Here is a 16,812-nt window from a genome sequence, read left to right on the forward strand (position 1 = left end):
TATCACCTAGGGAAGCTAGGAATATCTACGGACACTGCCTGCAGGTTTTGTGAGGAGGAGGACGAAACCTATATGCACGTTCTGGGACAGTGTCCGGCACTTGTGCAAAGTAGGTCGATACATCTGGGAGAACACTTAATACCAGATGCAAAGCTGAAACATCTGGAAGTGGGGAACATACTAAAGTTCCTAACGGTTACAGGCCTGCTTGAGATACTGTGATCAACAGGTACACTATAACCAGTAAAAGGGGCACAATAGTTCTTCAAGGATGCGATGCGACTTTCCCTTAACAGAATAATAATAAACAGATCCGCCGATGGAGCCAGTTCCAGTCCCTACCGTAAGCTTATAATATTATATGCCACAGTAAACAAGGTTCCCACTACTGGGATCCGAAAAACCGCCGGTTCTGTGTTTCCGAAGTCCTGCACGGTAACTTTATTCTCTTTCAGTTCCTCCGTATTTGGTTTTATGTCTTGGTATCCTCTCCATGATGGGAGATTTGGCAACTCCACACAGGACATATACATACATATATATAGCTATCATATGTATACCTACCTTCTACCTTATTGAAGCTTAGGGAAAGTGCTAATTCATAGACGAATAGCCATTATTATCCTCTTGTGCATGAAAGGGGACACTTAAGTGGAATCAAAATAAAAGATTTATTTCGCCACAACCATTTCACCACAGTTGTGTATACTTGAAATGTGACCACGTAACATATATATACATATGTACGCCGTATATCCTTTTCGCATTCCTGGCTGATACCTACATTAGTGTGTTTTCACTTTCTCACCCTTTATTTTTTACCAAGAAGAAAGAAAAATGTAATCAGTCCCATCCACTGTTTTCCACCATTTCCAGATACTACAATGGAAAGCAGCGTCGAGTGTGCTTCATGATGTGGCCAGACGGACGATACCCCACATCGAAATCCGATTATATGTAAGTTTTACGGCTAATCATTAATTCGTTTATTTTTCGTCGACGTATTCCTTCTCCAAAGGAGTCTATAAAATTAACGACGATAAGATTTACTACCGCTTTTTTTGCAGCTATAATATAATTATCTTGATCCTGACGTATGGGGTGCCTATGCTGGTAATGTTAGTTTGCTACTCTCTAATGGGGCGCGTTCTATGGGGAAGCAAATCAATAGGTGAGAACACGGAGCGGCAAATTGAGTCAATGAAATCGAAAAAGAAGGTCAGTATAGCGATCGTGCAGACTCAGGTGAAAGGTTTCCTAATTAATTTCATTTCATTTCCACATAATTCACGCAGGTGGTGAGAATGTTTATTGTGATCGTGTCAATATTTGCGATTTGTTGGCTCCCGTATCATATGTTCTTCATTTACGCATATCACAACAATAAAGTCACGTCCGCGAAATATGTACAGCATATGTATCTGGGATTCTACTGGCTCGCTATGTCCAACGCTATGGTCAACCCAATTATTTACTATTGGATGAATAGAAGGTAATGGCTTATGATTTCCATTAACTCATATAAAAACTTATGAATAATAGGATGAATGGCAATTTCCATTTAAACTATGAATGGTCAACGAATGTATGTAACCAACTTTGCAGGATTCCTATCTGACTTCTATTTAGCATCGTAATTAATTTGTACGGAGCGTGCCTCTGAAGGCATGTAGCATACCTAACGTCCAATATATGAGGCAAAATTCGTAAAATTAGGAAGTTTCTTTATTTCTTTTAGATTTTATCATCATCATCATCAACGGCGCAACAACCGGTATCCGGTCTAGGCCTGCCTTAATAAGCAACTCCAGACATCCCGGTTTTGCGCCGAGGTCCACCAATTCGATATCCCATAAAGCTGTCCGGCGTCATGGCCTACGCCATCGCTCCATCTTAGGCAGGGTCTGCCTCGTCTTCTTTTTCTACCATATATATTGCCCTTATAGATGTTCCGGGCCGGATCATCCTCATCCATACGGATTAAGTGACCCGCCCACCGTAACCTATTGAGACGGATTTTATCCACAACCGGACGGTCATGGTATCGCTCATAGATTTCGTCGCTATGTAGACTACGGAATCGTCCATCCTCATGTAGGGGGCCAAAAATTCTTCGGAGGATTCTTCTCTCTAACGTGGCCAAGAGTTCGCAATTCTTCTTGCTAAAAACCCACGTCACCGAGGAATACATGAGGACTGGCAAGATCATTGTCTTGTAAAGTAAGAGCTTTGACCCTATGGTGAGACGTTTCGAGCGGAACAGTCTTTGTAAGCTGAAATAGGCTCTGTTGGCTGGCAACAACCGTGCGCGGATTTCATCATCGTAGCTGTTATCGGTTGTGATTTTCGACCCTAGATAGGAGAAATTATCAACGGTCTCAAAGTTGTATTCTCCTATCCTTATTCTTCCTGTTTGACCAGTGCGGTTTGATGTCCAAGATCTCGCGCCGCCTGCTCGATCTGGATGAAGGCAGTTTGTACCTCTCGGGTGGTTCTTCCCATGATGTCGATATCGTCAGCATAGGCCAGTAGTTGGGTCGACTTGAAGAGGATCGTACCTCTTGCATTTACCTCAGCATCACGCATCGCTTTCTCCAAGGCTAGGTTAAAGAGGACGCATGAAAGGGCATCCCCTTCTCGTAGACCGTTGTTGATGTCGAATGGTCTTGAGAGTGATCCTGCTGCTTTTATCTAGCCTCGCACATTGGTCAGAGTCAGCCTAGTCAGTCTTATTAGCTTCGTCGGGATACCGAATTCTCTCATGGCCGTGTACAGTTTTACCGTGACTATGCTATCATAGCTGGCTTTAAAATCGATGAATAGATGGTGCAACTGTTCTCCATATTCCAACAGTTTTTCCATCACTTGCCGCAGAGAGAAAATCTGATCTGTTGCTGATTTGCCTGGAGTGAAGCCTCTTTGGTATGGGCCAATGATGTTCTGGGCGTATGGGGCTATCCGGCCTAGCAAGACAGCGGAGAATATCTTATAGATGGTACTCAGCAACGTGATACCTCTTATAGTTGTGTGTGTGTTATCTCCCTTTTTATGTATAAGACAAATAATGCCTCGTTCCCAATCGTCAGGCATTGATTCGCGGTCCCATACCACAAGTTGATGAACCACTTGATGTAACTGGTCACCTCCATATTTAACCAATTCGGCTGTAATTCCATCGGCTCCTGGCGACTTTTTTTTAGCCAATGAATTGCGCGGACTGTTTCTCCTAAACTTGGTAGTGGCAGTATTTGTCCGTCGTCTTCAGTTGGCGGGACCTCCAACTCACCGATGTTCTGGTTGTTCAATAGTTTATCAAAGTACTCAACCCATCGCACTAATATGCCCATTCTGTCGGAAATCAGATTTCCCTCATTGTCTCGGCAGGATGAGCATCGAGGTGTATAAGGCTTCATCCTGCTGATTTGTTGGTAAAACTTCCGTGCCTGGTACGGTTGCTCCCTGTACTTTTCGAGTTCACAGACTTGTTGGTTATCCCAGTCTTCCTTTTTCCGTTTGTGAAGTCGCTTCTCCGCTTGACGGAGTTCGTGATAAGTCTCTGCCGGTGCCCGCGTTCTTTGAGAATGCAACATTACTCGGTATGCGGCATTCTTCCGTTCCGTTGCTAGCTTACATTCATCGTCAAATCAGCGGTTCCGACTCCTTTTGTGGCTGGGGCCAAGTATGTTTGTGGCCGTATCCATGATAACGTTCTTCAGGTGGCTGTGAATATCATTTGTTGATGCTTCATCTCCGGTTATTGCGGCATCAATTTCCCTCTTCTAGGTGTCGCGGAGGGCTGTGTTGTGGATGGCTTCAGTGTTCACTCTCACTTGATTGTCAGAGGGGATTTTAGGTGGTATTGTTATTCGAGCTCGGAGCACCATGTCAACGAGATAGTGATCCGAGTCTATATTGGCCCCCCCTATTTGTTCTGACATTCATCAAGGCTGAGAGGTGGCGGCGTTCGATCAACACGTGGTCAATTTGGTTGAAAGTGGTCCCGTCTGGAGAGGCCCACGTATGTTTGCGGACCGCTTTCCGCGCAAACCAGGTACCTCCAACAACCATTTCGTGTGACCCTGCTAATTGAATAATCCGCAGTCCGTTATCATTTGTTTTTTCGTGTAAGCTATGGGAGCCAACGTATCGCCTGAATACGGGCTCCTTCCCTACTTGGCTGTTAAAATCCCCAAATATGATTTTGATATCATATCTGGGACAGGCTTCGAGGGTTCGTTCTACTGCCTCGTAGAAGGTATCCTTCTCCGAGTCTGCAGTCTCCTCTGTAGGGGCGTGAACGTTAATGAGGCTTATATTTCTAAACTTGCCTCGCTAGCGCAGAGTGCATAGCCGTTCGCTTATGTTTTGAAAGCCGATAACGGCAGGTTTCATTTTTTGGCTGACTAAGAAACCTACTCCGACCACATGGTTTACTGGATGGCCACTATAATATATGGTGTAGTAGCTCTTCCCCAGGAAACCGGTCCCTGTCCAACGCATTTCCTGTAACGCTGGTCCATCATCCCTATATTGAGACAGGTTATCGGCTAGCTGCTTATCAGCTTCATCCTCGGCTCACTGGTACTATTGGTCTAGCGTAATTCCCAAATATTTGACCTCTGTTTCTTGTTTCACCTCCATGTCATGTAACCTTATGACTTTCAGGCACTAAGGTGGTTTCGGCTGGATTGATCCGCAGTGCCACCTACCTGCACCAGGCACCAGTAATGCTTAGTTCAGTTGGGATTCTATCACATAGGGTATCTTCATATTTGCCCCTATAGATCAAAACAATGTCGTCCGCGTAACCCTGGAAAATCCGCTGTCGGTAGACCTGGCCGAAATCGAGGAAAATTGAAAATTTCCACGACCCCCGGGTCGTAAAAATTGACAAAAATGCAAATTCGTGGGATTGTGACGGACAATACCTCGTTCGAACGAGAAGGCGACCCAGATTCAGGAAATGCAAGAATTTCTACGTTGCGATGCCAGGAAGGCAAGATATCGTGAAAAATCCGCGGTCGGTCGACCTGGCCGAAATCGAGGAAAATTGTATTCCAGTGTTTGTTAGCACGTCCAGGATTTCGTCCGCTTCCATAATCCACATAAGCGGTGATAGTACCGCGCCCTGTGAACAACCCTGGGTAGTTTTCATGACAAAAAAATGTGTACCTGCCGGTGCTCCTAGTTGCCTTCTCTTTAGCATTTTGCCCATTCAAAAAGCTAGGGTGTTAGTCACTCCCATGCGGTTCAGGGCATCTTGTATCTCCTTGTGCGATGTATGCAGCTTTCGCATGGTGGAGGTTTATCTGGACTATCTTAGTACTGGCCATTAGCTCCGTTGTTATTTAAGCCTCAAAAGTCCTAGGTCTAGCTCTTCACTGGGTAGTAGATCTACTTCCCTGGCTGATCCAGTCCTTTCTGCCTCTATGAATTTCAAGAGTTCTTCGGGGACCTCGGTATGCTTTTCACCAGGTGTCTCCTCCGAGGTGTCTTTCCTCGGCTTTTCTCTGCACATGCACAAGTATGTTCCCAAATCGATAGTTAATATGGCAACTCCGACGTTTAGTTGGCTCCAGGTATCGGTCATCTACCCCGATCGTGAGGAGTCTACCCTTGCCCTCCACCTTGCTCCTCACCATAATCGCGTATGGATATCCTCAATCTGAGCAATTTGGAGGTCCATGAGATTTTCTGTCACCATGTGTGCTCCTGGTATATCATCCTAGCACATGTTGTTGAAAGTTCTGCTCCTTCCAACCCTTTCAATTTAGGAACTATGGTTTTAACCTACTTTATAGTGTCTTTCGTCGCGTAGTCTACCAGCATATGCCCTAGTCGAAAGCATATCCCGGAGAACACAAGTTTCACAGTCTATCCCTTGCAAATCTGCCTGAAAACAAGGCCTTCGGTGATTTCCTGCTCCTCACGAGTGAGTATTTGCTCGGAAAATATTTTTGGCAGAATGGTCAATCGAATGCCATTGGCCGCACTAGCATAGCTAATGGCGGGCTCCCTGATTCCTGCTCTCACCCCTGGCCTGCCCAGGTTTTCTCCCCGCTTGAGTTCAGACTAGAAGTACCATTGCGCCACTGAGACCTGTCTCCTTCCTGGCGTCTCATATATTTATCTCAGACGTACTTTTGCTTGTTCCTGCTTTTGAGCAGTGGTGTTTATTGGTTGTTGTACTCGCAGTATACCAATGATCCACTGCTTGACATCCCAACTTCTCCCTTCTTGGGTGTAATCCCCTGGCTCTTAGTATTTCGGAAAGGTGCCTCTACCTGGCTTACCAGTTTGTGTATCCAATGATCACAGTTCGCATGGCACCTTGATCCGTAGCGTTTTGTTAATAGTAGGGTCAGCTTGTACAAGGTGTGGCTATCACCACTGGACCTTGGTAGACGAGAGGCTTGGCCCCTAGAAAGCCACACATCGCCCTAGAAGAGAGACAGCTCACCTTCAAAGAGAGATAAGGTGGCCTAGTTTGATATTAAAGCGGTGAGCCAGAAGTTTCTTGGTCCCGAGAAATCCGATAAAACCGAAAATTTTGTTGTAGAACTGATTCCGAATGGAGCAAGTTCTCATTTTATTTGGCTTCAGAAAAGGAGACTTCGACTATTAGGTTAGGAATCGAAGTGGTAGCCCCTTGTTTTGAGACTTAAAATTATTCTTTTTTTGTTACATCAGGTGCGTGCCCTCCTTTTGGCAAGAGCAAAATTGCCTAGTATTTTTTTAAGAGGTGAAACTCTTCAAAAGGCTAACCCCGGGGTCTCGATCCCTGAGAGTGTGGGATCTTTTGCGTAATATCAACAAATTTCTGTATGACCATATTGAAGAAAATGACTTCATTATTCGATTTGAGGATCCGCCGTTCAGTTTTTACCAAATATTTTAATAACCTCGAACCTCTTGTGTTGATGTTTGAAGTCCTCCAACAGGTGTGGTGGACGCTAACATGCATCCTGCTTTGACCCCCATGCACTTACTTTTGGAATATTTGAGAGCTCTAATGAATCTTTCACTAGGAACTTCATTCTCCTGATTGTGAAAATAACAGAGCATCACCCTGTTGACTTTTTATGGTTAATTTTATCGTTGCAGTGCCACCATTATATGGGCCGTTAATAATCAGCATGTCGGAAGTTTAAGCCCGAGCAAACACCGATGGTACGGTGTACAACCATGTTTTGCAGCAACGAATCCAATAAGTGATGTTGTGGGATGCACGTCCCCTCCACTGGCTTTACAAGTCGACGTAACGTGACAGTCCCAATTCCGTGGTAGAGTCGGCAGCCCGCTTGTTTCAGAACCTTCTTAATATCCCGGTATATCGGCTCTCTCTCTTTCCTTCAGTTTTATCACAACTGATTGTCATAATCTTTGTTTTACCGAGGAAAGTAAGTAAATCTTTACAGACCTCCTTTTTTCTAGACAAGGCTGGTTGAAGCTAGTGGTCCCCTACCCAGAGTTCACTGCTGGTGGTCACATCTTAACCCGTGTGACCATTCAACCCTCGATGGTTTTATCTCTGAGAGAAGTTCTTCCATACTGAGTTTCCTGATCAGGACCAAGTAGATAATTGTCGAGGGAGAAAAAATACTAGTTTCCACAAAATCATATCAACTGCAGTTAATGCGAAAAATAAAGAGGGAAATCCCCATAAGCTGACGGAGGTAAAATCTATAAATGATGATTGACATCTGCAGGAATTTCCTTCCTTGGTACGAATGGCTAAAAGTCGGTTTGAAACGAGAATCCTAACCCAAGAAAAGGATGGATTAATCCAAATCAGTCTTTAACATCAATCAGGATTGGAAAGGAGTTATTTGCCGCGAACTTATGGAATTATCTCCGGTACCCAAGTAAACGCCTAGAAATAAGGGACTGGAGGTGCGGAAGATAAATAGTCACAATCTACGTACTTTTATTGGTACCAGATATAAGGCCATCTAACATTTTGGAGCATTTAATGCAGTTAAACTTCGCTCAGTTTGGAGAAAGTTCAACATACATAGTCGTAATTCCACGATAGCCTTCGGCATCCACGCGAACCCCGTTTTAATGTTTATCTTTTTCAAAAGGACTCCCTCAACATTTTAATTCATTTGTGCTTCCATCCATCCATCCATCTCGTAGCATATTTGCGAGTTTAATGAGGAGACTAATTTTGAAATAAAGCTTTAAAGTGATGGGAATGTGTGGGAGAAAAGATTTATTTTTTTATAATGCAAACATGCATATATAGTAGAGTACAGTGGCCTGGCGTATATGAATTCATACACTGAAATGTTTATGCTTTATTATCAAAATATTCCATCCAAAAATTATATTTTCAGATGGGAAATGAAACATGAGGGCGATGAAATTTTCACGAGGAGAATATCCAAGAAATTTCGAAATAAAACCTGCAACACAAAACAATCTATATTTCATATAATACTACCTCCAAGATATAAATAAATCCTTGCTTCAGTGCCTTCTAATACAAACGGGAGATACTATATAACGACAAAAATATCTCGGAAAGTTTTTAAGATGAAGATATTTGGATGATACAAAAAAAGTTATCCCTGTGGGAAAACTTTGAGACGTAAGATAGTTCTACGTAGATTTACTTTATCTATTGAAGTTTTGGCACTTAATGGATAATTCAAATGTGTTAACACTTCGCCTTAACGGATGTACACATAAATTTCACAATAGACATGCAAGTAGAGATGATTATCTTTAAACAAGTCCGCAAACCGGAAGCTCGACGCTTCAGGTATGAAATGTTTTGTGTAATTCTTTTATAAAGACATTTGAGTGTGGATTTTTCCTACTAGTACGAAACACGTACATATATTATATGAGAGTATCTTGAGTATCTTGAATTTCCAAAGAAGTGGCAATTTTAACCTATTACAACTTTGTTAGTAATAGTGCGATTTCCACCAAACTTGATAGGATCAAGCTCTATATTATAGCCTACATAACTGCGTAGGATGAACTTAAGGGGGGTTCTGCAACCAATTACTGAAAATTATAGCAATATACTATTATTAATTTTACTTGAATGGATATCGGTATCGAAGTTATTTCGGAGCCTAGCCACCATATAGTGGGAGCATCTTGATTTTTTCAGATTTTTCGTTTTGGCAGTTTCTGAGTATGGCCCTCTTAAATAAATGATCACTTTCGACCCCCCGAACTCCCCGCTTTTTCGACAAATGTCAAATCTAAGCCCAGCTTTGGAAAGTACTAACCGTGGCCTTTCATTTGATACCCCGCATGACTATATTTGATGAAAAAAAAATGTTCAACCCCCTTTTGCATGTATGGGGACCCCTCTTAAATTAGACCTAAAAGGATGTAACTCGATGTATGCGTGAGCGCTCATAGTTCCCACCTTCCCGCCAAATTTGATGTCAATCATTCCCACAGTCTCCGAGAAAAATGCGTATGACGGAGCGACAAACTAACGACCAGAGAGACAGACAAGCGGACATAAACCCGTGGGGGAGTGCTTATAGAATAGTGATGGGACGATTCAGAGGCCGCTCCTCTCCGCAGATCACGTGTCCCACCCTCTTGCTGAAAATCATCCAGGGGTTATTCCCCCAGCAAGAGGAGAGCACCGACACATTCCAACCACCTCTGAATGTGACGGCAATTCTTCCAGTCACCAGAGACGAACTGCTGGAGATCTGCTGCAGAATAGGACCCATATGTCTTTTGGACACAGTGGGGAAAATGTTAGAGCGGGTAATCTATAATAGATTACTCCCGGTAGTTGAGAGCCAAGGCGGCCTTTCAGATCGGCAGTATGGATTCCGAAAAGCCAGATCAACCATTGATGCCATCAAATTGGTTACTGGCTTGGCCGAAGATGCAATTCACGGAAAGGGTAGTACCAGCAAATATTGCGTGGTAGTAAAAAAGTAGTAAAAAATGCATTCAATTCTGCCAATTGGAATCTAATACGGAAATCTTTAGCGAAGGTTGGTATTCCCGCCTATCTCGCTGCTATCGTCGATAGTTACTTAACTGAAAGGAGGCTCTGGTATGACACTGATGACGGACCGCAGGAGTACGTCGTTTCCGCGGGTGTCCCGCAGGGCTCCGTATTGGGCCCACTACTGTGGAACATCATGTACAACGATGTACTTAATCTTTCCCTTCCGGAGGAAGCCACAGTGGTGGGTTACGCTGACGACATAGCACTGTTTGTTGTCGCAAAGCATCTTGAAGATGCTGAGTTATACTCAAGCGAGGCAATCAGTGCTGTCAAATGCTGGTTGGAGAGCTCTGGTTTGACGCTTGCGGAGGAAAAAACAGAAGCGGTCCTCATCACTAAGCGCCGGAAGAAAAATTACGCCTGTATTAGGATCGGGAATCATATCATCACCTCCAAGGCGACTATCAAATACTTGGCAAGGATGATGCCGAACGTGGGAAGGCCACGGCATACCTCTAGGTTGCTTATAGCCAGGGTGGTGACCTCGATCATGCTCTATGCAACCCCAGGTTGGAGGGAGGCGTTGCGGATGTCAGAGATTAATTATAATCTCACCCAGTTTCTCACGGGGCATGAAAGATATCTTCAATATCTTCACAGGTTTAAATTAGAGACCTCACCCAGAGGAGGACCCAGAGCATGTATTCTTCCACTGTCCGAGATTTGTGGAAGAAAGGAGGAACCTATAGGAGACTCTAGGGGAGGTGCTGGTACCAGAAAATCTGTTGCCGAAAATGCTAGCACATCAAGAGAATTGGGATGCAGTCAACTGCATGATCGCATCTATCCAAAATAAACTGCGAAAAGCAGAGGAGAGGAGAAAAACGCGGTCATGTGCCCCGTATATAGAAGAAAAGTGAGAAAGCTAGAGTGACCTGACTCCACCCCGTAATGTAATACCTTATAGTGGTTTCGCGAGGCAAGGAGGGAGTCGGGGGTGGTTTTAGTGGGTAAAAATCCCACACGCTGGTGTGTCCAGACCAGTGTCTTTTGAAGATTTCCACCTCCTCAAAAAAAAAAAACAGACAGACAGACAGACAGTAAACCGATTTTAATAAGATTTTGTGTTTATTCTCAAACACGAGTTGGGTGAGAATTATCTCTAATCTATACCTAATGTGAAAAAACCTTGATCTGGTCTACTTAAGACTTAAGGTCTACTTAAGACTTGACCGAAGCAAATTTTTTATTAAGAACAAGAGAAGCTTTTTCCCACTTTGTTGGATTATGGACATTTCTTTTTGAGTTAAACAGCCAACTTTTTACAAAAACGCCATTGATGAATATATGTAAAAGAGAAATCGCCAAAAAAAATGATCCTCAGCAGCTGATATGGAAGCAAACTCCACGCCCATCACAGCTATATGCAGGTGGACGTGAGTCTCGGATTGCATAGGACCTTTTCCTGGCACTTTTTTTTTACTGACATTAGGGTCCCCATATTAGGCGCTGACTTCCTGCGTCACTACGGGCTGCTGGTAGATATGCAGCATAGGTCCCTGATAGGCCCCATAATCTTTCTTCGGTCGTCAGGGAAAATTCCAACCTGCTCACCCAGGACTCTTTCTGTCGTTTTTGAAGACGTTGTGGGCCCACGTATTCGCGTTTCATAAAAAATGCCGCAAAATCACTCTGAGCCCATTAATCATGATGTTCCACACCACATCAATGTCACTGGTTCTCCAGTACGTCCTTTACCACCCGAGAAGCTCACCGGTGCACAGAAAGAGTTTGAACCGCTACTTAAGCAGGGTATATGTAGACCTGACAAGAACAGTTGGTCATCTACACTCCATCTGGCCCTCAAGTCCAACGACGAACGGCGACTTTCTGGAGATTATGGGCACTTGAATTCCACTCATCCGAGACTTTGCGCATTATTTACCAAACTGTCGTGCTTTCACGACCTTGGATCTCCCCAAGGTTTAATATAGCTCCCGAAGATGTTCCAAAGACAGCAATTTGCACATCTTTCGGACTCCGCGAATTCACACGAAATACTTTGGCTTATGCGACGCCTCTTTTCGTAAGGAAGTGTTTCGCTCGGTACACGATCTTGCGCAATGCCCCATTCAGACAACGTAGACATTTTTCGCATGGTTGGCGGTGGTTCTAACTAACGGCGTTTCTGAGTAGACGGAACAGGCCAGTTAGATTGAAGCTTGATCGCAAATCGAGAACTGGGTCCCTGAGAATCTCAGGTTTCGCGGGACTTGCAGTAAACTCCTCGCAGCTGACTGCCTGTAGGCCCAGTAAGACGAGAGGCAGGACTTGCGACCACGAGGGATCGATCGTCTTGTACCATTATAGCAGACTTAAGGGTGTTGTGCCATCTTTCGAACACCCCATTGGACTGAGGGTAGTAGACAGTTGTCCGGTGGCTCTTGAAGCCTAGGAGTTTATCTCACTCCGAGAAAAGAGAGGATTCAAACTGCATTCCCGGGTCAGTGATGATGATTGCCGGCACACCAAAGCGTGGAATCTACTCTCAACAGAGGGCACCGGCACATAATAGCACCGTAATGCCTTTTAAAGGGAATCGCCTGAGGCCACCGTGTGATTTCGATTAACAGCTCACTATCATAGGTGATGTAGCTCCGTTGAGCTGTATTCATTTGCTTGGGAAAGGAGCTCAACGGCTGTCAGCTTCGGTTCACGATGGCTATGTCTAAGGCGTCGAAGAAAACAACTACAATTTCATCTTGTTGAGGGAATGCCAGAGGCGTTCACCAGCAGTTGTTTGGTTTTCTCAAATGCCTAGGTGGCCGCTGAGAACCACTCAATCAGTCGAGTATCTTTGGTTTTCGGCCCGAACGGATGGAATCGATTGATGGTGGGCGACCCTGAGCAGAAGCGACGGCCGAAGTGAAGCACACCCAAAAACCTTCTCAGATCTTTAATAGTTTTAGAAAGCGAGAAGTTCGCAATTGCTTGTACCTTGTCCCGGTCCAGTTGGATGCCACCAAGGGAAATATTGTGGCTGAAAAATCTTACTTCCAGATGGAGGAATTGGCACTTTTCAACGTTGAAAACAAGACCTGCTTCAAACAGATGCTGAAATGAATATATTAGAGGGGCTTTATATGCTTAGACTCTAAGAAAAGACGACCAGAACATCATCTATGTAAATGAAACGAAAGTTTTAGTTCCAAAAATCATCCTGGTGAACTCAAAGAGACCGAGAGGTATGCATATTGCCGTTCTCGGAATGCTTTCAGAAGCTACAGGGATTTGGTGGTAGGTCTTGGCTAGATCCAAGGTAGAAAAAATACGGCTACCAGCGAGAGAATGTGCAAAGTCATGGATAAGTGGTACGGGATATCGGTCTGGAATAGTCAGAGCGTTTAGGCGTCTGTAGTAGCCACAACATCTCCTCTCGCCATTTGGTTTGGGACCATGTGTAGCGGCGAAAACCAGCAGCTATCTGAAGGTCTGAATATACACTGCTTGAGGAGCTCTTCAAACTCTTTTCGCGCAATATCGAGTTTCTGCGGTGATAGTGGACGCACCGTAGAGAAGATAGGAAAGCTCGTGGTGTTCATGTGATGCTGAACCTCATGCTTTACCGACTTGAAAAGGCTACGTCCGGTAGCTATCTTGCGGTATTTTCGAAGAAGTGCGCGAACGTCTAAGTGTCGGATGAGCAAATTTGCGGTTTGCGGCCAAAATGTGAATTCTAATGTCCTCTATAATAAAACGCCACGAATATGTTCCTACTTGCCTGGAGCCATAAGTGCGGATCGACGATGAATTTGCTGTTGCCAATTTGAAAGCCATCGTTAATCGATGGTACTTGGATACAAGGAGAACTTCAGCGCCTGTACCAATTAACTAGTTGCGTCTACTCAGGGGATCGTAAACGAAAAGACGACGTGATATTGTGCTTCTGGTAGCTATCGCAAGGGCTACTGACAGGTTTAGTTATTTCTGCGAATAGTCAGGGATACCATCATAGCCCGGTATCGAGGGTCCTGCCGGCTTACTACTCCCCCTACTAGCATCGGTGTCGGCTAGTTTGGCACGGTGATTACCAATGCATTGACTGTTGTAGTTGCGCGAGTTTATTGGGCGCACTGTTCGAAACTCCGCAAACCATTTTGCCAGTAGTTGCAGTCAGCATGTGCAGCGAACCAGAGTCCGTGTAGTCCAAAATAGAACGAGGGACCTCTGGAACCCGCTGTAGTCGCAAAGATTGAGACAGAGGCGACCCCATCGTGTCCCCTATGAGCTGCCCGGTCGCCCAGCGTGAGTTCTGTTAGGAAGTGATTCTGCTTGGTTCTTTCACTTACTGACAGCCGCTGTATTGGTGCTCCTTTAGTATTTGGTACGAGCCCTGGTCCAACACGTTGAAGACGAGTCCAATAAATAATTCGTCCGGACCAACTCGTGATTGAAATGTGTGGCATTAGATGTGTCGCTGGCCAGGGTAAATTGCGTCTCGAGTTGCCAGAACCACGACCGGGGACTCTTGCACTATAAAGGCGGTACGCGCACAGCAACAGCTTCAGCAGATTATAACACTCTCTCGACCAAATGGCCGTAGCCGCCGAAATAATCAGAGAATTCCCGATGCAAAAATAATCAAGGCGTAGAAAATCACTGCCGCTGAAGTTAACGTTTGCCCTCAGTGGGCTTCTCGGACCGACAATCGACCCTCTCCTTGATTTCCGAGAAATTTTAGGTGATGTGGGCGGTGTGCCAATCCACACTTTATAGTTATTATACTTTTTTATTGAATATCCATGCGTAATTCTAATTGGCAGTGTGAGAATACAACATGGGGGGCAGCCATTCAATATTAGACCAGAATGATCGAGCACATTGACTTGGGGAGTGAAGTTAACAGCTCCGAAGGGTGCAATGTTCCTCGAGGTCACCACTGTAGTGTACACCTTTAAGAGAAAAACTGTTCTATGACGGGCGGCTACTCGGCTAGTAGAAAGCAGGCTCATGATCAGATCTAGAAGCATAGCCAATTTTTCAATTATAGCCGAATTGGTTAAATATGGACAGCGGATCAATGCTTGACGACTGGCAACGAGGAATTATCTGTCCAAAACATAAAAAGGGAGATATCACACAGTGCAGTAATTATAGAGGTATTAGTTGCTAAGTACAATCTATAAGATATTCTCTGCTATAATATCATTGACCCATACCAAAGAGGCTTCACTCCAGAGCAATCACCAACATATCAGATTTTCTCTCTGCGGAAGGTGATGGAAAAACTACTGGAATATGGACATTGAACATGCACCATCTTTTCATCGACTTCAAGGTCGCCTATGATAGAATAGCCAGAGTAAAACTGTTCACCGCCAAGAGAGAATTAGATCTCCCAATAAATTGATAAGACTGACTAGGCTAACGCTGACCAATGTGTGAGGCCAGATTAAAGCAGCAGGACCACTCTAAAGACTATTCGACATCAACAACGGTCTTAATTAAGGGGATGCCCTATCATGCGTCCTTTCTAACCTGACCCTGAAGAAAGTGATTCGCGATGTAGATGTAAATGCGAGAGGTACCATCTCTTCAAGCCCACCCAACTGCTCGTCAACGCTGACGATATTGACATTATGGGAAGAATAACCTGAGAGGTGCAGTCTACCTTCATCCAGATCGAGCAAACGGCGCGAGATCTTGGGTTGCACATCAATGACGGCAAGACAAAACAGATGGTGGCAACGTCAGCACCAAAAACCAACCAACCAACATTATCAAACCGCACTGATCAAATGAGAAGAATAAAGATAGGAGAATACAACTTTGAAACCGTTGATAATTTCTCCTATCTAGGGTCGAAAATCACAACCGATAACAGCTATGACGATGAAATCCGCGCTCGATTGCTGACAACAGCATAGAGTCAAAACTCTTACTGTAAAAGACTATGATCTTGCCAGTCCTCTTGTATTCCACGGAAACTTGGGTTCTTAGCAAGAAAAATTGCGGGACCGCGTTCGAGAAAAGAACCCTCTGAAAAAATGTTGGCCCCCTACATGAGGATGGACGAAACCGTAGCCTACATAACGACGAAATCTATGAGCAATACCATGGCCGCAAGGTTGTGGATAAAATCCGGCTCTATTGGTTGCAGTGAGTTGGTCACTTAATCCGCCCAGATGAGGATGATCCAGGCCGGAAAGTCTATAAGGGCAATATCTAAGGTAGTAAAAGAAGACCCAGAGACGCCAAAGAGCTTTCAGGGATATCGAATTGGTAGACCTAGTCGCAAAAGCATAGTGTCAGGAGTTCCTTATTAAGGCAGGCCTAGACCGGATACCGGTTATTATTCCGTTGACGGTGACGATTTTCTTTCTAAAAGCCCAAATCAAATACCTTTTTTATCAATAGATTCCACTCTGGAAGTATCCCAAGTCCTCCCCTTAAGTTCTTAAAGTTGACAGCATATAAGTATATAAGTTAAATGAGTGCAATTCTCCCATAAAATTCATTTCGTGGGTACGAAATTTTATGTTGGCTCACTTGCTCTTTATTGTTACTGGTGCGGAAAGACGTATAGCATATCATATTAAACTTAGCAAATTTGGAGAGCCGAAATTGGAGCAGCACATTCAAGCGTGATATCCTTTGTTGCATCCATTCCACTTTGCATAACTCGTAGGATACCTTCAAGTTGGAAAATATCCTTCCCATAATTGAGTGAATTGCTGTTTCGTTTATACGCGTCGTAATTTCTATAATGAACTACACTTACTTTTCCATCATCAACATGTTACCCTCTTCAATAAGATAATGAAGACATGCCATCCTTGCCTTGCTTTACCGCCAGATGTTTCACTGAAACT

At 44.3% G+C, this 16,812-nt stretch overlaps 1 protein-coding gene across 2 annotated transcripts in view; it reads left to right on the plus strand.

Moving 5' to 3' along the window:
* LOC119659813 (tachykinin-like peptides receptor 86C) overlaps nt 1-16,812 on the plus strand; it is a 491,301-nt gene that overhangs the window by 454,598 nt on the left and 19,891 nt on the right. For both annotated transcript variants that reach the window (XM_038068094.1, XM_038068095.1), the window contains exons 5-7: nt 877-957; nt 1,068-1,218; nt 1,296-1,492. In XM_038068094.1, coding sequence (XP_037924022.1) covers nt 877-957; nt 1,068-1,218; nt 1,296-1,492 — 429 coding nt within the window. The remainder of the gene's footprint in view (nt 1-876; nt 958-1,067; nt 1,219-1,295; nt 1,493-16,812) is intronic.

Source organism: Hermetia illucens, chromosome 6 (genome assembly GCF_905115235.1).
Source record: "Hermetia illucens chromosome 6, iHerIll2.2.curated.20191125, whole genome shotgun sequence".
Classification (NCBI taxonomy): domain Eukaryota; kingdom Metazoa; phylum Arthropoda; class Insecta; order Diptera; family Stratiomyidae; genus Hermetia; species Hermetia illucens.